The sequence below is a fragment of the Lissotriton vulgaris genome, unplaced genomic scaffold (assembly GCF_964263255.1).
Source record: "Lissotriton vulgaris unplaced genomic scaffold, aLisVul1.2 SCAFFOLD_468, whole genome shotgun sequence".
Taxonomy (NCBI): Eukaryota; Metazoa; Chordata; class Amphibia; order Caudata; family Salamandridae; genus Lissotriton; species Lissotriton vulgaris.
In genome coordinates, this window is record NW_028241185.1 from 762,394 (window position 1) to 787,001 (window position 24,608).

Consider the following 24,608-nt stretch of genomic DNA (forward strand, 5'->3'; position numbering starts at 1 on the left):
ACTACCTCTAGCATATATGTTATAAATGTCTAATACATCAGAGGTATCACTAGCGCCGGGATACCCAAGGGTAGCTGTGCGCTCTACAAAACCCAAAATCAAATCAAAATCACTAGTAATCCTGATTAACTGGATATCTTTTTGGCTAGTCGCCAGACTCTTTGCTGTCAATTTAAGGGACTGACGAACCCAAATAGTGAGTCCCCCCATAGGTCTCCATTTTGGTCCCTTAATAGCTGGTACATAGAAATTTAGATATCCCAAAGCATAAACAGGGTCACAAGCCCAAGTCTCCTGGAACATACATACATCATATGTGCTGACGAAGCCTAGCCAGTTTCCGCATACTAACTTGGAACTTAACCCAGCCACATTCCAAGAGATTAAGCTCCCCGTCCCAGGCAGTGATTCACCTATTGGCTTTGAAATAGTAACAGAATTGCTTGGTGCAACATCACTTCGAATGATGACATTATCCTGGCATGCATTACCCAAAACAACAGAGTTTCCCACTCCCTGTGGGGCGGATACTAGGTCACAAGCTTTCCTTGCTGTACCATAAACCACTTGGCGGTCGTTCTCAATAGACCTGCTAGCACATGGGTTAGATGGAGGTTGTGTTGCAAACTTTGAGCATGCCAAAAGTCAATCACATTCGTTCAAGTTGGAAAGGGCAGAAAACCTGTTATCAAGACTTAGTCCCCAAAATACATGTCCTGCTTGTTAATGCACATCATGCTGCTTAGGACTCGATGGGCTCATTGTTGGAGTGACTAATATATATTAGAAAGGGGGGTTTTGGCATTGGCATTAGTTTTAATTGCAAAGCAGAGTTAGCAGTTTAAAACAGAACTACCAGTCTGCAGTGGCAGACATGGAGATACATTTTCACACTGTCACTGCCTGGTTGACACAAGTCGTGGTCCTGCCCAGGGTGGGTTTAAGTTACAGGCCCCAAGTACCTTTGGTATCATATACTAGGGACTTATAAGTAAAGTTATGTCAATTGGGTAAAGCCAATCTAACAGTACACTTTTAAGGGTCAGAGCATTAGCACGGAGGTCTGGTTAGCAGGCCTCAGTGCACTCTCAGAGTGGGAAAACCAGCAGCATGGGAGGGCGAGGCTTGGCGCCGAACGAGATGGCAACATCCTAACATGTCTCCCACAGCACAGCACTCAAATATCCCTGCTATCAAGTTATAAATCTGGCATCCAGTATAGAGGCTGTGCCTGCGCACCACCGGAATACCGGAGGAGATTGTGGAGGAGCCTGGGGTGTCGGTTTGGAGTCTGGAGTTGGCGTAGCAGATGGCTGTCTCCTCCGTACCCCACATTGCAGAGTGCGGAGCAGATGAGTGTCTTCTTCATGCCCAGCATTGCAGCCAGGGGGCCCGCGCGTCGTTGAGACTCCTCATTGGCTGTGGAAGGCAGTGCTTGGCACTGTTCGTTGGCTGCCTGAGGAGCGGTTTCCCAGCAGTCAGCGGATGGATCCGGTGCTTGGCTGAATAGGCCTCAGCGGCGTGAAGGTGGGATCCGCAAGAGGTGCAGATCAGAGCAGCGGCCTGCTGTGACTAGTTCAGCCTGCGGGCCTGATGGGGAGGAGCACTGATGCCTACAACACATTGTGGCCTGGTGCTGAGTCCTAACTACAATGCGGAGAGGTCAAGACAGACATGCATTGGAGGTTTCCTGGAGGGCTCGGCAAGGAGCCCTAACAAATGCGGGACAATGAACCTGATTATGAGACTGTCAGCTGCCTGGAGCTCATTCTGCATGCTCCTTGAGACAGGTAATTATGCACTCCAGAGCACTGGAGGCAAAGGGGACCGATCTGCCTCAAGGTGCACTACTGGGGGGGGAACTGAGCCCCTGACTGTGTTATACTTGCTGAAGCGGAAGTGGTGGGATAAGAAAGAGGACTGCGATTGTTGCTGGCTGCCATCCACTCTTAGACCTTCTGCTACGCTGCCTGACTATACCCTGAGTGCATTATAATAGGTAGGGACAAAATGCCCCCAAAAGTCCAATAGACCTACCTGGACAAGTACCCCTTCTTCTGGTACCGCAATGAAGAGGGGGCCCACGGGGCGAGTAGGAGGGGGCAATGGGCATAATGGACCAGCCCACCTTAAAAGGCCTGATACTTGCAGTGAAAGACACAAAAACACCCTTGAAAGCAAGATAGACACTTTTCAGTAGAAATGGGCCTAATGCGTGCAGCACTCAGAAAAGTTAGCAACAGGATGAAATCAGAAGAAATTACGATTATCAGGCTAAAGGAGTAGGTTACCACCCTGTGATCCACGTTCTCTGCCCTTAAAAATCATAATGTAGTGTGGCAAGCAAGGATGGAAGATGCGCAAGGTCAATCACGGTGCAATAATCTCTGTCTGGTAGGGGTCTTGGGGAGGGTCCCACTGTGGACTTATTTGTTGAAGAATTGATCTTGAGCGAGATGAGCAGGCTGCCCAGAGATGAGGAGAACCTGAAGACTGAAAATTGTTCCATTCGAATATTTTCAGACTATGGAATTGCGTCCAAAAAGGATGGTCCTTTGATGAAGTTAAGTGTCAGCTTCAGCAGAAGGACATCAAGTACATAGTATGCAAGCTAAGCTACGAAATATAGCAGGAGGAAAGTCGTGGACCTTTAAAACACCAGAAGACGAATGGGAGAAGCTCAAGGGATGGCGATCTGTGGGCCGCCAAGCCCCACACTGGGTGGAGGTTGGCGACTACTAAAGGAAACAGGGGGGGACTGCGATGGGGATAAATGGATAACTGTCGGAAGCAGCACTGGTCACAACATCTGTGGATCTCTTATGGCGGGGCCCAGATGACACTCCTCCTTGGAATGGCTCTGGGGGGACTTGCAATGATGAACAACTGAGTACCTGATGCCCATGATTGATGCTGCTGAATTTGCTCATCCAGCTCCCCTCGCTCAAGGTGACCAGACGCCACCATCTCACGGATAACTGACCTGGTACCCCTTGGTTGGATAGAGGGGCTGCTTAGACACTGCTGCAGAGCCATACTACTTTCTGTTTGTTGACTGTGCTAATTATTACTGGTTGTATAATCTGGATCACTGGGGATTAAGCGAATTGTAATCTTTCATGCTTGTGACATTAGTCTTTGTAGCCAACTAGGACTAGTTTATCATTTTGGGGCGATAGGCCCCCAGCGAATTGGGATGGTGATTAGTTCCTTTCCGCAGTGCTAGGTGATGTGGAGGGATGTGCATGGGACTGATGGGTGGGGGAGGACATTTGAGACATAGTTACGTTTGTGTATTTTGCATGATCTGGAACAGCGCTGTTGCCCGCAAGCAGAAATTCGACGAGTGGATTGCTGGGGTCGAGTGAGAAACCTACGGTTCTGGGTATAGTACACCACTATACTAGGAGACATGCCTCAGATATAGTACTTCTTCAGGAAACCCATTTATTGGGATACAAATGTTGCATATGAACCAAGGGGATCTATTGCTTGCTGGCCCATGAAGGCTACTCCACTGGCTACAGAGGGGTTGTGATACTGATGCAGAAGGCTTTCCCGTTTGAAGTGGTGAGGGCTGTGAATGATACCCAGGGCAGGTATGCTGTGAAAGTTGGGACGTGAAATGGACTTACTATAGTGGTGGGGTTGCTTTACCTGCTGCTACACCTACAATCAGCAAGACTGGAGGTATTAGAGGTCTTCCTACTGTAGCTAGCAGATGGTCAGATTGTCCTGGGAGGGGACTTCAATTTGATCATAGACGAGACAGTGGACCATCTTAGTAGAAATGAGCGTAGTGGGAACCCGCAGCTGAGACGATTTGTGGAAGTAAGCCGAATGGGGGATGAGTGGAGGAGGTGCCATCCTTCTGCGTCACAATACTCTTCCTATTTAGGAGTGCATAATTCCTGTTCACGTTTGGATTACTTATTTACTCAGGATCAATATATGTGCTGGCTCCATAATGCTAGATTTCTGGATCGAGGGATCTTGGACCATTCATCACTATATGCCGAGTTAAGCGCATATAAGAGAAGGGACCATCAGGGTGGAGACTAGACCATAAATTACTAACAAGCATTTGCAAAGCAATAGGTCTCACATTTACGCGAGTTTGCGCTATTTACATTGCAAATAATAATGCCTTTTTTTGTTGTTTTAAAAATATAAATAAAAGGCATTGTTATTTACAATGTCAATAGCTCAAACTCTCGTAACTGCAAGACCTATTGCATTGCAAATGCTTGTTTACAGTATGTGAATGTGACTACCCTTCCATCCAGCGTTCAATGTTACATTTAATGGGCTGTCTCGTCGACAACGCCACTCCCATTGAAGAACGAACTGCACACACCTTGCATGATTGGACAGTTCACAGAAGTGGACAGTACCAAACAGATGCCCTGTCTGACTGCGAGGGTTGGCTTGCTAAGAATATGCAACCTGTTCACAAGTATGCAAAATAACTGACAAAAAGTTGTCACTGTGCATACTTGGAGCTGAGTTTAGTATCAAACACTTGTATTGGTTTGCTCCAAGCAAAATGTGGGGCCCTGCCAGTCATGTGGCTGTTTTTTGTTGCCGGTTATGACCAGACATATAGCTGAATGTCCGACTTTAATAACTATATATTACAAAGTGTTTTTGTTTTAAAAGAGGTTTCGGCAGTTGACACTCCCGCACTTATTATTTCTTTTGAAGGGGTATATTTATTTTTTCCCTTCAGAATAGACTGATACATTACTTTTGTTTTTGACATGCCGATTTGGGGTGGGGCTTGCCAGCGACCAAATATGAAAGAAACGTCAAGGGAAGGCAAATAGACTGGGAACCGTAGAGTCAGTCTGGCGCTGTTGGAGAGGTCCTGGCACTCCCTGATGGGGTGGGGTGGCCTCAGGCCCAATTGGCGTGGAATGTTTGTTTTTTAGTCCACAAGGTGACCCGTTCCGTCTTTCAGGCCCGAGTACAGGCAATGGGCCTGTCTGAAGTGAGGTGTCACCTTTTGAAAGGACTCCTTTAAAGGCTCTCGGCGCTGGTTTTGAAGCTTGGACTCTCGTCCAGTGCTTTCCCGCTTGTAAGCAGCTTGCTGTCAGCACCGCCAAGCCGCAGATGTGAAAACAGAGCATCCAGGTCTGTTAGGGCAGCTTGGGTGTGCACCGGCATTATGGGACTGACCTTTTGGGATTTTACCGAAATCTAACACTTCATTTTTATGCTCCTCACATGGGAATGTGACATGCATAGATTGCGTGCCATCGCTCACACCCCCCGCTCCGATTTCTATTTGCACAAAGATAAACTATCATGTTTCAGTTCTTCAGTTGGGTGACATGTCAAGTAATTGGAATAAAAAAGAAAAGAGCTCAACCTTAACTCTTCCTATAACCAGATATAGTCTAATATAAAAACAAATTGGAAAAGAAAAGCATTTTGGTGGTGCGCACAAATGAAAAAAGTTAAAGAGCGCCATGCGCACGTTGCACGCCGTGAGCATGCACATCAGCATGTCCTGCGGCTCGCGCCCGTGGTGCAGAGCGAGCCCTGGCGCCAGAGAGGGAGTGTGGGAGCTGAAATCCCGGGTCCCAGGAGGGGGCCCGGGTGAAGATCCGCCAATAGCAGTGCGGGGCTCCCATGACTGAGGAGAGAGCCTCGCATCGTGCTGGCAGAAGTAAAGAGGAGTTGGAGTGTCCCGAAAGCGTGCGGCACCCAGCCGCCGTTAAGGAGGATTCTCCCCGCAGATCGGGTGAGTGGGGGATTCTCAGTTTGCCTACTGGTTGTGCTGCTGATGTCACAGTGTACAGGTTGATTTCCTGAGCGGACCCGCCGTTGCGGGCCGCTCCAATGATGGGGAAAGTTTATTTAAAAGCATAATATGGGGGCCAGAAGATTAAACTGAGCGCACGTGCGCATAAAAAAACAAAAGTGAAACTTACATTGCGGAGGCTTGCGACTACGGGCGCGTCCACAGAGCCCAATCGCCAAAAGTCCTGAGCAAGCCCCGGTCTGTCCCACTTCGGAGGCAAGTCGCTGACAATAGATCTCGCTGGTGACAGCGATTTCGCGCAGCATCGCCAGGGGAGACCTATAAAGGGAAAGAGCGGCAAACGAACTACGCTTGGTCACCGACACTTATTCCCATGAACTCACATTTGAAGCGCCGCCTGTGCACCAGTAACTACTAAGCAGAAATGTCAACATACACGCTCTATCTAGAACCGGAACGGGCAGGCTGGAGGATTTGTCAGCCTTTAGGAGGGCTATTAAAACATTCCTTTTCCCTCCCAGCGTGTAAGAGTTCTGTTGGACTTTCTGTAATGTTTGGTTTGTTAGGTCTGGGCATTTTCCTTCTGCCTGTCAAAGCGCTGGGACGCCCCTTTGCTGGGGCAGCTGCGCGCTATAAAAATCACTATAACATAACATAACATTATTAACAAGCCACCAGATGAGCATGAACTCACATTCGAAGCGCCGCCTGTGCACCAATAACTACTAAGTAGAAACGTTAACATACACACACTACCTCTGTTATGATGAACCCATAACACCCACGAAAGGTACGACATGCACATAACATGATTATTGTTCGTTTAGATAAAACACAAGCACATTCACCGACCGTTTCAATCGAGCACCAAGCTTGTTTACAATCACCATTTTTTTTAGGAACGTAGTGGCCTTTATAAGTTGAGTGGCAATTTCTTTTCATTCATAGATATTCCCCAGATGAAGGCCTGCTCAGGCCGAAATGCATTGGGATATTTGGAAATTAAACAGAATGTGAAGTGGGAGATGAAGAACAATTTCCGTAAAATTAAATAAAAATTTATATTGAAATAACGAACAAACGAATGTGACAAAAACTTTATCAAAGAGGATTAAGTCTCACTATAGAGATAATAACACAGTGCCCAGGATATGGGGATGCTATCATAATTACTTATTCCCATGATAACATACATATGGTTGACTCTGGGATTATCTTATGGGAAGCATTCAAGGAATCCAAGGCTGTGCTGTGGGGACAGCTGATATGCTTGACCGAGGCGAAACGCAGAGCCAGGTGGTAACAGATGCTAAGGGTAGAAAATATTATCACTGGAGCAGCACAATATATTCAGTGCCCTCGTAAATACTTACAACACCTACTAGATCTAAAATGTAGAGAATTTCAGGGGCTGGCATCGTATGCATCTCGTGCGCACCACCAAAAAACACAGAAAAGATTATATGAGGTGGGCAACAAAGCAGACAAATTGTTAGCATGATTGGGCAGGAATGATGGCATGAGTGAGTGACATCCAAAACGGCTTGGGTGAGAGGGTTAGTAGCAATGCGAATATTGCTGAGGTTTTTGCTGAGCATTACACCCACCTCTATATATCTGTCATGACTTGCTAGGATGGAAAGGTGAATGATTTCCTTTTTTTTTTTTTTAAATCATACTTTACCCCTTGAACCTTAAACTGGGTTTATCTGATGCTGACACTTTCCTCATAGAATTTCCCCTTGCCACTTTCTATCCTTTTTTTAGAGTAGAAACCCTCCTTTATGGAACCTGCCTGGTTGATATTATGCCTATTGAATTTAAATTGATTCCGCATATTTTTCCTTAATCCAAATCCAAATTCATACTGCATGATCATTTACATTTGTATGCTCTTGCAATATATTTTTTATCAATTTTGTTGACTAATTTAATTTGTAACCTGAATTCAATTGTTAATAAAAACCCTTAAGGTTTGAGCACCATCCTCGCTAACATTCTTGTGAAGCCACAATGGGTTCACTGTATTTGAAATGTATTGCCAATGTTAACTCCTTTATTACACTCCAAGTCGACAATCAAAGGTCCATACGACCTCTGGGGGAGAGATTTGAGAGTCAAAAAATCTCGCTCTATCAGAGGTTTATCTGAGTTCTTAGCTATTGGCTAAGTAGTACAGAATGTCTGTTGTGTGACTGGCTGCTGGCTCACTATCACAGATTTGTCACAAAGAAATAATAAAATTCAATAACATTTACAATTGCAATTACAGAGAAAAGCCACTGTTTAATTAGTAGCCAGATAATTAATGAGCAGGTAAAGGCGCCTGCATAAATAAGATATTTTGTACTCTTAAGCAGTAGTGTATGACAAGGTAAGTAGAAGAAATTCTGCACTGTATGGTTGGTGCTTGAGCAAAGAGTCATGAAACCCCACTATTTACCAGTAGTCAGCTGAAAAGCAGATATTTTGTATTATTTGTCTAATGGCCAATGCTGTTTGAACCAGTAGTGGGAACAAAATGTAAATGCTTCTATTTGCTTTCACCAAGTAGTATATTATCTCTGCTATTCATCTAGTGCCAATTATATAGAAGACACACTTAACTTATTTTCTAGTCCATGGCTGAATAGCAGCTGCTGTCCCAGAATAAAGTTTTCTATTTGCATGGCAGCAGCCAAATCTGACAGAAACTCAAGTATTTGAGTTAGCCAGTATATAAGTTAAAAAGGTAAATTTTTGTTTTTAGTGAATGTCACCGACATAGAACATAATCCATGCCATGAGCCTAGTTCCTGGAAGAATAGTGACCTCTATATATCTGTCAAGACTTGCTAGGATGGATAGGTGAATGATTTCCTTAGATACTTATCAATCCCTAGGCCCACTGACACCAACAGGATGAAGCTGGAATCACATTATGGAGCAGTGAGAATAGATGAGGCCATTAGGACCCTGTAATCAGGTAAGGCTCCAGGACCCAATGGATTACATATAGAACTATACAAGTGCTTTGCAGGCAAGGTCCCTGCCCACCTCTTGATAATGTATGTTGCAGCAAAGAAGGAGGGCTGCAAGGCAAGAGAACTCGGATTGGCCATGGTTACAGTTATACATAAGCTAGGTAAAACCTCTAACCTATGCTCCTCCGATCGGCCAATCTCTCGCCTAAATGCAGAGACTAATATTTTTGCCAAGCCACTAGCGACCTGATTGACCCGGGTGATAACTATCCTTGTACATCCGGACCAATGCGGTTTTGTCCCTGGCAGAAGCACAACATTGAACTTGAGATGACTGTTCGGTTTTACAGCCTACATCGACAGGTCCACTGAACCAATGGTGTTGGTGTTGTTGGATGCATCCAATAGCTTTGACTCCCTTCAGTTGCCTTACTTGTTCCGGGTGTTGGGATTGATGAATATAGGGCCTAGCAATCTGACATGAGTGAAATGGCTCTATAAGGACCCCCTGGCGTTTGTTAGAGTCAATGGTGAATATTCTGCAATGTTTCCTCCTCATAGAGGCACCAGAAAGGGGTTGTCTATTGTCACCTATGCTTTATGTGCTGGCGAAAGTGCCATTAGTATGATGATTGCAAAGTGATCCACTGGTGACAGGACATAATATGATTGAAGAGAATCTCCTTGTATGCCGATGACATCTTATTGTATGTCTCCGACCCGGAGCGCTTGATCGACAAAGTAATGCAGAATACACATAAAGGGAGATACAGTGGATTTCACATTAACTGGCCAAAATCGGTTCTCTACACATTGACAAAATGGGAGCTGAGGGTACAGACAAGAGGGCTTCCGATACTTGGCCCCCATGGGGACTTCCTTAAGGACAACCTCTATAATATCCTCAAGAACTTTAGAAGTGATGCTGCACAGTGTAAAACACTCCCACTTTTGCTACTTGTCTATATAAAAATATGGTCCTACAAAATGTATTTATGCGCTACAAAACTCACCATATGCTATACCGGAAGACTTCTTTCAGAGTGTAGATAAAGAGCTGAGGCAACTACTTTGGAATGATGGTGCTCACAGAATAGCGCTCTCTAAATTAAGGAGTGCATGAGGGCGGCATAGCCCTCCTGGCGCCAGGAAATATTACCGGGCAGCGCAATTGGTTCTAATAAATGACTGGGTGTTCGCAGGCTGAATCCTCTGTACGGCATAAAAGAACGTTGATAGGCCCTAAAGGATATGTGACTGCTAATATGGGAAAAACAGTATTGCCTGGCCAACATATATTAGGGTGGTTTTGGGACAAAGCTCTTCGGCACATGGCTTGGGGTGGTCCTCTGTGCTGACTAAAGACATTCCACTATGCAAATCTTGGAGAGGCGCAGCGTCTGACTGGGTTTGAATGCTGGGATCCTATTGGAAATAGTACAATATATGATATATGGGTTTATATCGATATAGAGAAATTACAGAAACTGAGGGGCTAATTTGAGATACCTGAAAGTGAGGACTTTCGCTACTTGCACGTCAGACACACCATCTGTAAAGACGTGCTGAAAAATACATATGTGGAAGATGGAATACTTGCAAATTATTACGGCGTAAAGCCATTACCCTTATATACTGGAAGCTTGTAAACAATCATTGCGATGTATTGGAGGCCATGAGGGGACTATGGGAGCCAGACTTCAGAGAGCTGATGGAAGAGGAGTGGATTGGGGGTGGCAATAAAATCAGGGTTTTATTTAATCCAGTTAAACATCCGATATAGGGGGTACTACACTGCAGTACTGATGCTGAAGATTTGACGGGCCGGTACGGACGACTGAACAGAGAATGTAGATAGACGGGCACATTCCTACACATTCTATGGGAGTGCTCAAAGTTACACTCACACGGGCGAGAGATAATGAGGAACCTGTCCGCAGTGATGGGCCAGCAGCTGCTGGCCAGTGCGAAGCTCAGCACACTGGGTATATGGGAGGACCAGCCTAGCACTATGTACCATTGCCTATTTTGCAATCTGGGTATAGTTATAGACAGACGTAATATCACACAACACTGGGGAGGAGGGGCACCTGCAATACCACGACTGGAGTAATGATCTCAAGATATGGATTACTGTATTGGGGCTGAACAATTTGTGTGTGAGGGACTGCCCTCATAAATTCAAAACAGTCTATGGTAGCACTACAAAGGATATTTGAGTGTTTAATTATGTATGTTGTGACTGAAAGACATGAAATGGTACAGCAATGCTACTGTATTGATCGAGAACACACCCACGCATTGGGTTGCATCACACGTCATGTCTTTTATAATGTTGCTTCTTCTTACAATAAAAAGAATTTAAAACAAGAAGTATCCGTCCAAATCTTTTGGAGGCAATCATGCAAAAAAGGTATTTCCTTACAGGTACATACAATCATAATTGTGATAAATATCATGTTGCACTAGTAGCTTTTGCACGCTATTCAGCACACTAGCCTGAAGTATTTGCACGAAAACAACTGATATATGTTCAACTTGCTCACCACAGAAAACATCAAGCTTGCATGAATTCACATCGAGTGCCATGAGCTTATGTTAAAAACCCATTGAAACAATAAATAAAAGTTATCTAAATGTTCATTAGTTAGTGGCATACAATGGCTCCACTCACCAGATAGAGATAATCAAAGATGGGAGTAGGCTTATCCATTTGCCCCAGAATAAGCAACATTTCATTATCAATGTATTCCTTATATTCCTTCAAGTTGCAGTTCATCTTCTTCTCAAGTTCAGTCCGAATCTGAAAACACAAATATCAAGAATGGCTGATTTAGAAAGCTTTTCTTTACGTAAGTCAGGTGATTTTAGACTAATACACCATTACGCCTGCAGTAGCATATGTTAGGGGACATACTGCAAGCTATTTATAGCTGTGGTAGTGAATAGTAGCAATGGACGAAAGGGAGATGTCAAATGAAAAAACATGGGTTTTACTGTAGATTTTCTGAAGGAATATGTAAAACTGCTTAATCATGGGCATGGACAAGACAGACATAAAGAAATCCAAGCATTACCACAGAAGTTTAGAACATAATGATGCTGTAGCCCCAGTCGAAGTTTAAAGATAAAGTCTAACACAATCTTACATGATGCAACAGTCTGACATTACAAGGTCATCTTGTACAAAGCCATGCATGCCCACATGAACTACAGAAACGAATTGAATTTCTATCACATTGACTCTCTAGGTCTAAACAAACAGGAACATGTGATCTTGCCAATGTTCTCACAGGTCGGTCGCTCAGAACGTATTACTTGGGCAGGCAGAGAGCTGGAGGTCCTGTGGCTGTGCGTGCTATTCAGAGTAAGGTTCACATAGCTTCCTTCTGAAGTGGGCCCAAATGTACCACCTGCCTTGCCCATCTCTATTCCATATGCTCAACAGCCTCCATACAAATAATATATGATCCTGAATTAGTCATATTTGAGACACCATTCATCCTTTAATGAAACATACCAATGGAGTGACTAGGGTTTAGCATATTATTGGTTAGTATAGCAAGTAAATGGAAGAAACCGTTCCTAAATAAAAAACATTAAAAGTCCTCCTTGCCATTTTAAGCACAAGAAGAATAACTGATGCAAAACATAATGAGACTCACTTCTTTGCAAGTTATATTTTCCAGGTCCTTACTCATCATGATACTGCGTAGTTGGGCTTTAAGGATACACTCTGTTCTTTCCCCCTCCGTTGGCCTAAAAGGCAGAAGCGTAGTTCAGTATAAGGATTGGTATAAAGCATACTTATGAATATGTTACTATCAGTGGCTTCACATAATATACATAAATGAGCAAGTTACTTACTTTCAGCAACTTCTTGTCTGGTAGAGAGAATGTATCTGCAGATTCCTTACCTTAGAGCATTATCCCCAGATGTCAGGCTTAATCCGCAAATGTTTTGCAAGCAGTACTCTTGTGCACCATAAGAGGCGTCATTTTGCTCCCAGTGACATTGTTGGCATTGTCTGCGCCGGAAGGGAGTGAGCGGTGCCTATACAGGCGCCACCCCAGTGGTTACTTATCTTCTTGAGAACTTTGGGCAGGAGTGGTATGGACTGAAAGGCATACAGGAGGCCTGAACTCCACTCGCAACGAAAAGTGTCTCTGAGCGAGAGTCGCCTTGGAAACTCCAGCACGTAGAACAGCTGACATTGCGTGTTCTCAGCGGTGGTAAACAGATCAAACCAAGGTTCTCTCCACTGCAGAAAGAGACCTTGCACCACCTTCATGGAGACGATATTTGTGATCCACTAGGCATCTTCCGCTGAGTTCATCTGCCCTGTTGTTCAGAGAGTCCGTTAGGTGTTGAACCACCATGAAAATTCCCTGCTGTTCTAGCCATGTCAAGAAATACAAGGTCTCTTGACAAAGGGTCCCGACCCCACTCAGCCCCGTGTGTTGCAGTACCACATGGTGGTGGTGTTGTCTGTGAAAACCTGCTCTAGTCTTCCCTTGGTGGAGGGTAGAAAGGCTTTTAATACCAACCGGATCATCCAGAGCTCCAGAATAATATTGTGGAGTCCAGATTCCACCTCAGACCAGAGACCTCTGATCTCCACCTCTGGCTGCCCCATCCCAGGAGTGTCACCAATGTGAGATATGGTTGGGGAAGGAAGAGGGGTCTACCGCTGAACCAATCGTGATTTGTTAACCACCACTGCAGATATTTTGCCGTTCCCTCCTAGATCTGGACCATGTCTGAGAGATTCCCCTGAAGGTGAGCCAACTGGAACTTCAGGTTCCACTGCAGAGCCCGCATATGCCAGCGGGAATGTGTCACAAGCACAAGCAGGATACATGAAGCCATGAGTCCAAGCCTCACAGTCAGTCTTATCGAAATCCAGGAGAGAGGCTGAAACATCTGTATCATACTCTGATTAACCTGGATTCGCCGGTTTCGGAGGGATGGGCGGAAACAAAAGCAAGGAGACGGTATAGGGTGAATAGTCAAGGTTTTATTGTAGTAGTAGGTTTAGACTGGGTGGTAACAACAGAGAGTCACAGGTTCTTGCAAGAACTGTTATAGCTGGTTTCGGTTGGGTTGGGTTTCCTCTGGGAATGGAGTTCTGGTGGAAGTCCCAAGGGTTGCCTCACCAACAAGGGAAAAGAAGGAGAACAAAAAAGGAGCAGTAAACATAGGCTCTCAGGCTATACCATTTACTTCCACCACACCACTGTGAAGGATTGTTAAATGGACCATGAAGGGAGGAGTAAAATCGGCTACTTAGCAAAAGAAATCAAGTTGAGGTTTTTGTGCGTAGGGTTATCCCAAACCGGGTCTCAGTGAAGCTAATGACTGACATCCACCTATGACGCCCAACTTTTCTGTCTCCAGAGTCACTTACCGCTCTCTGCCACAACTCTCCAGAGTTGCAGTGGCTCTTGCGCGTCCTCAAGAGTCCACCAGTCTTCACACCACAGCTTGGGGTCTTCCTTGTCTCCGGCGTCGTTTTCGACAGTGCTGTTCGACCGGAGTTCTTCTTCCAATCCTGAGCACCTTCCTGTCTCCTCCGTCCCTCTTCTCCCGCTCTCCTCTACCTCAAACGCCCTCCGTGTCCTCCTTATCTCCTCCTTCTTGATTCCTTTCTCCAGCGTTAATTGGGCCGCTGGAATCGTCTCTCCGCCTCCCTTTATATTGATTGGTTCTTGGTTTCTTGATCCACCCTGTACGAAGGAACGATAGTCCATTTTTTTGTTTTCTGTATTTCTGGTTTTTGAATGCGGACGTCATCTGGACCCCTGAAGGAAAGAACCCAAGGCAGGGACATCGGGATTGGATCAATGTTGTAAGTAGGAGCTTGGGGAGCTTCCTTACATTCGGCCAGGAGGATAGTCCTGAAATTGCACCGTGACCAGAACAGCTCTGATAAAAGGGAGCATTCTAGAGGGAATCAGGTGTGACTTAGGCACACTGATAGTGAACCCCAGCAAATGCAAGAGATCCGATTAGGGGAAGACTGGCACCAGTGATCTTTGCAGATGAGCTGCAACAACGGCCATTCCCTTGGTGAACACCCACGAGGCAATGGCAAGGCCAAAGGGGAGCATGTCAAACTGAAAGTGAGTGCTGGTCGAGGTCAGATATGACTTGAGTGAGCGTGAGGATTCTTAACTTCTTCCTTCTAGAGGAAGACATTTATTTATTAATTTAAGGTTTTTGTAGAGCGCGTAGTAACCCTTGAGCATCCCAGCGCTTGAACCTGAATTCAGGAGGGAACAGCAGCGGAAGGGACGAAGAATCAGGGGAAGAGAAGAGTTTTCAGTGCCTTCCTGAACTGAAGGAGGTTTGATTCGGTTCTTAGTCTACGGGGGAGACTGTTCCAATGTTTGGCCGTGTGTACCCAGAAGCGGCGTCCTCCAGACCGAGCTTTTTTTACTCTGGGGACAGTGATGAGGTTCTCTCCGCTTGATCGAAGAGCTCTTGTCGCTTTGTAGGGAATGATGAATTCATTGAGGATGGGTGGGCCTTTGTTATGGAGAAGTTTGTGGGCCAGACAGAGGGCTTTGAAAGCAACCCTTTCTCTGACTGGGAGCCAGTGAAGAAGCTTCAGAGCTGGCTTTGCCGAAGAGCAGCAACGCTAGTGAGTAGTGAGTTCGGCTCCAGCTCCAAGGGACCTTGTGTCTGCACCGCTGCTGATCGCCTCGACTTCGAAGCCCTCTCGACGCCGTGAGCGCTGCTCACTCTTGCAACATCATCATCGCCAGCAACGACTACTGAGGCCTGATCGACGATGCGACGTCGGATTGCTCGACGCCGCTGATCGTGTGCTTCATTTTCCTAAGGTACTGTGTTGTTGGGGGTCCGTGTGACTCCGGGCTCGACGTAGCGCTCCTCGCGGTCGACGCCGAACCTTTGGATTAACTTTGCCTCGACGTCGTGTGACTCCCGTGTGGGTTACATTGTTGACAAGAACTGTGTTTCCAGGAAGAAGAGTTGCTTTTGATACGAAAGACTTTGTGCTAAAGGAGAAACTACATTTGAACTATTATTTTTCCTTCCAAGAGTATTTATTAAGATTGCGTATATTTTTGTCGTTATTTGGTCTTGTGCTAAGCCTTATATAAAAATCCTTATTTTTATAATACTACTGTGTCGTGTCCATTTGTAGTGTATTTACTTTATTACTGTATGTGGTCATAAATGCTTAACGCACAGCCTCTGAGATAAGCCTGTCTGCTCTGCCAAGCTACCAAAGGGGTGAGCAGGGGTTATCAAAGGGTGTGATCCCCTTGCCCTGACTAGAAAAGGTGTGTCACATATATGTATGTATATATATATATATATATATATATATATATATATATATATATATATATATATATATATATATATATATATATATATATATATATATATATATATATATATGTGTGTATATATATATATATATATATATATATACACACACACACATGCTTGCTGCACAGAGAGGCACACAGACCAAGAATCAGCACGCCAGGCGAGGTCAGATATCCAACTGTTGAAATTTAATTATTCATCTTGTGGGTGAAAAGCTGTCATCAGACACGTTTCGGGCACGTCCGTGCCCTTGCTCACTGACAATCGACACAATGTACAAACACACTATTTCAAATCACATCAATTGCGCATTTTCGCGCCAAGAGAGTCGTAGACATAGTAGAAGGACTCATAGTTGACTTTCAATGTTAATGGGTTATAAGCATGGGCGCCGTCTTATAACATGCAATATGTAGTGGGACATGACATACCATAAGTATAGACGTCAATGTATTTAAATATACAAAAACGAACCTGGGGAACAAGTAATATTGAACAATGTTATTCAATAACCATACAAATACGTAATCGTTTCTGACTCAAATGTCTAATCTTCACTTGCATCCCATGTAACTATAAACAATGTCGGTTGATGCCATAGTCAAATTAATTGCCTCGGTGTATACCCATTATAGCCTTATGGCTTGCATGATCGCATTTTATACCACATTGTGTAAATTTTAAAATCGTAATGATGGCAATGAGAGTCACATGATTAAATATCGCTATGTTGTCCAAAAACATCCAATTCAATAATTTGATATATTATATACTTATTGATATATTAAAAAACAGCTAATGCTCTGGGACTCTTTGGGACTTTTGGCCTGCCTCCCGACCTACTGCTAGTTTCCTGTTATTTCCATGCATAAGAATTAAGATGGAAATATTGTGCTGTGGGAATTTATGACCTTGAGAAAAACTTTCAAAACAACGAGGTCTCCTGAAGTCTGTCACGTGACATGACCAGTGCGAGCCGCCTAAATCCAAAATACTAGACTATCACCAAGCGCGGAGAGAAACTTGGAGACAGAGAGCTCACTTGGTTGCTGCTGGGATTGAGATTTCCGTCATGACTTCAAACAAATTAGTTGTAAAGGGGCAGCTGAAATTCCAGGAGCCTAGTCCCGACAGCTCGACGACTTCGGAGGGCTGGAAGAGGTCCCCCACTACACGGCGGAGGAGGGCACTGGACATCGAATGCTGTCTTATGTAAAGCGCTTTGATAACCTAATCGGTTCAAGATCCTGAAATGTGCAACGTAAATGATTCTATGTAAACTGCTGTGATAACATGAACGGAACTGGTACTATGTAAAGCGCTCTGATAACCTAATCGGTTCAACTTCGCGCTATAGAAAACTCTAAAAATAAATAAATAAATAATCTGGCTGGGGTGTGAGTGAGTAGTCGGGCCGCAGCGTTTTGGAAGAACCCAGAGAGTCCGCCTCCCACCATTCAAGTCTGAGGCCACTGAAGTCTTCTGCGGTGTACCACAAGGATCTTCACTCAGCCCCACCCTCTTCAACGTATACATGAGCCCCCTCGCGGCCATCGCACGCCAACACAACCTCAACATCATCTCCTACGCTGATGACACTCAACTGATCCTATCACTCACCAAAGACCCTAACACTGCCAAAACCAACCTACATGAAGGAATGAAAGAAGTAGCCGAGTGGATGAAGCACAGCCGTCTGAAACTGAACTCAGACAAAACAGAAGTCCTTATCTTAGGATCATCCCCCTCCGCCTGGGATGACTCTTGGTGGCCAGAGGCCCTTGGAAAAGCACCCATCCCGACAGACCACGCACGGAACCTGGGCGTCATCCTGGACTCCTCACTCTCTATGAACAGACAAGTCAACGCCGTTTCATCATCTTGCTTCAACATTCTTCGCATGCTCAAAAAAACATTCCGCTGGATCCCCACCGAAACTAGAAAAACAGTCACTCACGCACTGGTCACGAGCCGCCTGGACTACGGAAACACCCTATACGCCGGTATCACCGCAAACCTCCAGAAAAAACTCCAACGCATCCAGAACGCTTCAGCCAGACTCATACTAGACATCCCGCGTAAAGACCACATCTCTGGCCACCTGAAAAACCTCCACTGGCTCCCCGTCAATAAGAGGATCACTTTCCGCCTCCTAACTCACGCACACAAAGCACTTTACGATCTGGGACCCGAATGCCTCAACGCAGACTCTCCTTCTACACCCCCCCACGCCAGCTACGATCCTCCAACCAAGCCCTTGCTACTGTACCCCACATCAACAAAACCACCATGGGAGGGAGATCCTTCTCCTACCTGGCAGCTAAAACCTGCCAGGAAGTACTCACCTCCGCCTCACTCAGAACCACCTAGCATTCAGAAAGCAACTTAAAACTTGGATATTTGACAAGTAATTCCCCACCCTTCCTTAAGCGCCTTGAGACCCTCTGGGTATGTAGCGCGCTATATAAATCTTTTGACTTGACTTGACTTGACTATTGAATGTAGCTTCCGGGGCACCCAGGTAGATTGCATTGCTGTAAACTAGCCTCGCCAAGATGAGGCCCTGGATCAACAGTTTCCGGGAAGTGGCAGGAAGCAGCAGGAAGCAGGGGGAAGATCTTCCTGCATGCCCTGAGGAGTCCAAAGCATATTCCTGCCGTCTTTTTGGCCTGAGTTCTGAAGCTCAGATCCCTTTCGAGCCATACGCCCAGGCTCTTAACCTCCTCCTTGGGGGCAGGGGGGTCACCTAAACAGTCAGGCCAGATGTTAGGCAGCAAAGAGGGCCCTTTATGTCCGAGCAGCAGGATTTCGGTCTTGGAGCCATTCAGTTTCAGCGCTGAGGTGTTCATCCAGCTGTGGATTTCGGTGAGACAGCTGTGAAGGTCGGAGGGGTCTTGGTGAGGGTGTGAGAGGGTCACCACCAGCTGGGTATCGTCGGCGTAATTGATGATCGTCACGCCGAACGGGGTGACCAATTCCTCCAACGGAGACATGTACACGTTGAATAACGTAGGGCTAAGAGGTGAGCCCTGCGGTACTCCACAGCGGAGGGGGATCGCGGGGGAGTGGCTGTCATTCTCCCAGACTTGGAAGGAGCGACCATCTAGGAAAGATATGAGCCACTTCAAGAGAAGTCAAGAAGAGAAGGCAGGTCTAGAATAGGACGAAGGCCTCTATCATTGGTGGACACCAGCAAGTAACGGGAATAGCAACCACTTCTAGCATCAGTACCCTCTCTGTGGCTCCCTTGGCAAAGAGAGCCATCTCTTCCTGGCAGAGCAAGGTAAGATAGCCCTCCGTCAGCTTGTCGCATGCAGGTGGCATGGGTGGGGGGGCATTCACAAAGGGGAGGGAGTAGCCATTTTGGACAATTGAAGAACCCATCGGTCTGATGTTATAGACCTCCAGTGGGGCAGGTGATTGCGTTTCCTGTCCCCCACTGGGTGCCCATGGTGGTAAGAGGGCAAACTTTAAGGGTCTGGACCCTCGGGCTGCCTGGGGGGCTGCGGATTGGCCTGACCTCTGGCTGCCCTAACCACGGGGTATGTGGGTACCGTGTCCTCGACCACGCATAGGCTGGAAAGCTTGCATGTCATGGTGGCTGGGAGGGTATAGTGGTAGCTGAGAGGGTATAGAAATTCGGCTAGAAGAACATTCTGTGGCCATGAAAGAAGAGTAAGGCGGACTTGGGGTGACAGGGACCATAGAAGGGTCCTCGGACCTGGCTGTAGACCTGCTCTCCTCAAAGCAATCCAGCGCTGAGTCCACCTTTAGCTCCGAAGAGACAAGAACCATCAAATGCCATGTCCATGCTTGGACATCCTCTGGGAAAGCCAGTTGGTCTCAGTCAGGCGTGGTGCCATAAGGCAACTGTTGAGGAAGCTGCTCTGCCCAGCGAGCGGATGGAATCCTGTCCACATCTGATTGTAATCTTAGCTGAATCTCTCCCATCAGCAACGCCTGGGAGAGTATGGCCTCCTCCGGAACCATGGGCAGAACCTGTGCAACTGTATCCCATAGAGAATAGGAGTAAAGGCCTAAAATGCATATGATGTTCATGGACCGCAGTTCCAGGCTGGTGGAAGAAAACATCTTTTTGCCTAAGGTGTCCAGCCTCTTGAATTCCCTATCCAGTGGGGCAGTAAGGAATGCTCCAGGTAGGGTCTCCAACCTTTTCTGTAGTGAAAGCTAATTCTGCTCAAGGAAAGTCCTGCTGAGCTACTAGCATATTTTATCACTGTCAAATGCTGATGATATGTAATAACATCACACTATGACCACCCTAAGCACAATTATTAGTAGTAACCACCCAAAAATTCCAGGTGAAGTTATCAGCAGAATGCTAGGAAAACGTTTACAATATTAAATGCTTGTAATCAAGTAACATTCAAATCATCACATGCTGTGTGCCACAAAGGGTATTACCATAGCAGTAAGTCTCCCCAACTCAAATTGAATGATCATTCAGCTAACAATTTTAAATGTGTTTTAGAATTGCAATATTTTGTTGTCATTGGCATATTCGTTTTTGAAAATACACATTTTTCTATCAAAATCTCTTTCTACTTTGAGCAACTAAAATCAATTTTCCAGAAGTAAAATAAACCTTTTCTGAATAAGCATAATTTTTTCCTTTAAAAATCAAATCAGTTTTTATTGTTAGAAAATACACAGGCCCTAAGCATCAGCTTTTTGTTTTCATTGAGTACCGCCATGTAAAAATGCCGCTCATGGACAAATTATGCTTCAAATACCCAGGTATTGGAATCATAGGCCATGCTGCCTCACCATAACACTAAGAATGCCACTGTTATGCCAATAATGCCCACCATTAAACCAGGGCTTTCACTGTGCCACAGCTGGATGCCCAACATACATCAGTTATGGCCATTGTTATGGGAGAAGTGGTTGCCACTCTGTCAGAAATGGCTAAAAGCAGGCCAGTCATGCTCTTAATATGTCATGGATGGCAGCAAGTATGTAATTACTAGACTTGTATGCCCAAAATAGTCAAGGACGAAAATAACATGGCCATGGCAGAATTATTACATCAAAAACAGGACACTGTTCCAGAGGCCGGGTCCACAAAGTGACCCATAGGCCTTGTGATAGGGAGAGATAGAGAAAAAAAGTCCTAGGTGGGACAGACCCAACAAACAAGAGAAAGGCAAGTCTTGCCTCTTGTTGCCCTCACACACCCCTAGGAGTGTCATGTTTCATCATCGGGCTATGCTCCTCGTTGGGCCGGCGCTGCAATTCCCAAAGGGTCCCTTTTTCGGAGATCTTTTGAGGCATGCCGGATGGTGCATGAGGGTGTGTGGGGTAAGGGTGGGTCCTGGCAGAATTATACCATGAATGGGCACAATTGGGTCAGAGATAATACTCGTATGATGGAGACCAGCATACATATTTGGCAGTCCTTGACACTAGGAGTAGCTTTAACCCCTTCCATGCTCATGACGGAACGGTTCCGTCATGAGCGTCGGTTGGCCTGTGCTCATGACGGAACCGTTCCGTCATGGTTCCATAGCCCCAATGGAACGTTCAGCACAGCGCAGGAATTTGCGCCGCGCTTAACGGGTTAAAGAATCAACATAGTTTATTTGGGAAGAACACAATGTCACACAACCACACAAAAATGAATGTGATGCTTTTAATTTTTTCTGCCCTGGATGCATACTCTCTTCTCCTCAGCTCTCTGGTTGATCATGCTCCCAACTAACACATTTTCACTCTAGGTCTTGCAGTCACACCCTTTGGTGGGTCAGCCCTGGTTACTGCTGCTACTATTCTTTGAAGTCACACACAGTACGACTGATCGTGCAGGGCGGATAACATGGCCAATCTCCTTCTTAGGTAGATTTAAAGTGGATAAAGATGGTTAATGTGGCAGACCCATAGGCCGAGGACCTACCCACGCCGCAGAGGATTCAGCGGCTTGGGTAGGTCTTCTGACGGCACACAAGGCTACTAGACCCCTTGACACATGGAAGTGAAAGCCTGATGTGTAGACCGCCGGGTACTGTTGATGCCTGGAATCTAGACACTATTAGGCAGATCCAGCTCCTCACAGGTACACTGACACACTAGACATTGCATTGTGTTTTTATGAACCTATATACAAAACATATAATTGTTTAGTGTACATAGTTCCGTTCCGTTTTGGTCCTGAAGAATCGCGAGTCAATAGACTAGTACGCGAGAAACATGTTGACCGTTACAACTATTTCCCACTAACCGACACATAGATAAGAGACATTACACTCCGATGAGTGTCGGTTATACTCCTTTTAATTAGGGCAGGAGACCCTCAGAATAAAAATCAGTCTCAGGCACTCCCAGCCCTATTTTATACTCACTTTCGCATCTACACTTCTCTGGCCCCAAACCCGCACTTCACAATACAGCTGTTGGATAAAAGACCTCCGGTAAAGTGCCCCTCTTTGACGTGAGCCCGTTGGGTATTGCACCGCCGACCCGACGAGGAGCAGCCCATATGATGAAGCATTACACCTGCAAGGATGTGTGAGGGCATTAAAATCCAACAAATGGATTCCCAACTGTAGATCTCATTGAGACACAGTAGTTTCCAACTCCTGAGTGACTTCAACTATACCTACATGAGGAACAGCACAAACACTCCTTCCTTGATGTTTTGGTGCTGGTGATCTACCAGTAGCTCCCGAGCTACTGGTTGGAGACCCCTGCTCCAGGATTTACACAGGTGGTAGAAGCATGAACCACCAAGCTCTCTGAGGTAGGGTGTAGTGTGAGGAAATTGGGGCCCCCTGGGGTAGGACAGTGGTGGCGGGCAATTGTCCTGTTCAAAGAAGCCCCTGTACCGGGCCAAGTCCCAAGCAGGCTAGCTGTAAGGGCTTCATTAAATGAGAGAAGCGGTTCTGAGGGGGTCACACCTGGCTGAAGCACCGCTGTAAAGACGATCGTCTTGACTGCCTCTCAGGACATGCTATGGTCCAGGACGTCAGCCGCCCTTCTCACCACCATTGCAAATGACACTCCCTCCTACATAACTCGGTATGGGAAGCAAGCATGCCAGTATCTGGAGAAGTGTCCTGTCCACTGGCCTCCGCCATGTCCTCACAATAGTCCATGTTTGGACACTGAAGAATACCAGCTTTTAGATCCAATGACCCCTCTTAATCCTCCCCGAGTCCTAGCCTACAGGAATAGGGCTCAGGCTCCTGCCTGGAAGGCATGGCTCCAGTCGGCGTGGGACAACATCCTTCCAGCTCTGAGTCGGAAATCAGAATGGGGGCAGTGTTGCCGGGAGCATCGGCATCGGGGAAGGTAGAGGTCGTACGACCGGTGCCGGTCCAGAATCATCCATGGATCCAAGGGGGCAGAATGGGGCCACGGATAGAGCAGCAAGCGAGGAACCAATTAGGGCCCCCACCCACACCCGCAGGGCTCCAAGGTGCGGGGCAGGACGCTCAAATATGAGGGGTATGGCCTTCTAAAACTCCTGAAGTTGAGCAAGGGTCGCTCCTGGAAATGGGAGGCGTGGGGCCAGCCCAGGCGCTTGCTCAACCGCAGAGCCAGGCCTCTAATGGCGATGCACCCTTGTCTCGCCGGCTGGCGGATGAGGCAAGGTCCAAGATCACATCGACTTCTTACTCTTGTTCTTGTGGTGGGACTTACCCGAGTGATCCGACGACTTTGAGTGTGATGAAGATCTGTGGCTCCTCGACGGATCCCGGGACCATCCTCTTGACCGGGATCGAGAATGTCGCAGCGTTGCACGTCGAATCCCCAGGAACCTGAGGGACCTCTCTCTCAGGGCCTTCGGATTCATCAAATGAAGAAAAATGTACGTTTTCAAGCTGTGGTCATGCTAGAGGCAACAGAGGCAAAAAAGGTGTGGGTCCATCACTGACATAAAGTCAGCCTTCCTAGATGACATTCCTGCCACACCAGCAGTAGACTTCCTCAAAAGACTTTGACAAAAGTTGAAAAAAGGGCTAGTCAAAAAGTGACTAGGGATAGCTTTTTCCGGATCTGCGCAGGCTAACATGCAAAGAAAAGAACTGACGTCAGCGTGCTGGGGTGGCAGCTATATAGGCACCGCTCATGTCACTTCCAGTGCAGACGCCACGTGGAGACACACAATGCCACCTACCATCGCGCAGGGGTACTGCTCATGAACAATTCTGGATCCAGTCTGACGCCTAGGGATAATACTAAGGCAAGGAGTCTGCAGTTAGAATTCTCTGAATTCTCGATCAGATGCATCAAATTTGGCATGCTCTCCAAATATTTTCATGTTCAATGTGAAAACACAGTTTTTCAAGGAAAATGTACAATTACATTTAAACTCCCCACTTTCTCCTCTCCATTTTCTCCCCCCAACACCCATTCCCATCATAGAAGTCAAGTAGGAAAGATTTACACTGCACTTATTCTTTGAGCGTGTATCTCTATCCATACTTGCAGCGAGATATCAGATTGGTAAAGCCAAACATACACCCCAATGATGTGTCTTGTAATTTGAAATAGT

General features: G+C 46.1%; 1 protein-coding gene across 1 annotated transcript in view; it reads right to left on the reverse strand.

Moving 5' to 3' along the window:
- Positions 1 to 24,608, reverse strand: part of SSH1 (slingshot protein phosphatase 1) — a 320,878-nt gene that overhangs the window by 83,425 nt on the left and 212,845 nt on the right. Inside the window, exons 9-10 of the mRNA XM_086948044.1 lie at positions 12,396 to 12,489; positions 11,405 to 11,533 (exon numbers count right to left, since the gene is read on the reverse strand). Of these exons, the coding sequence (XP_086804170.1) occupies positions 11,405 to 11,533; positions 12,396 to 12,489 (223 nt within the window). The remainder of the gene's footprint in view (positions 1 to 11,404; positions 11,534 to 12,395; positions 12,490 to 24,608) is intronic.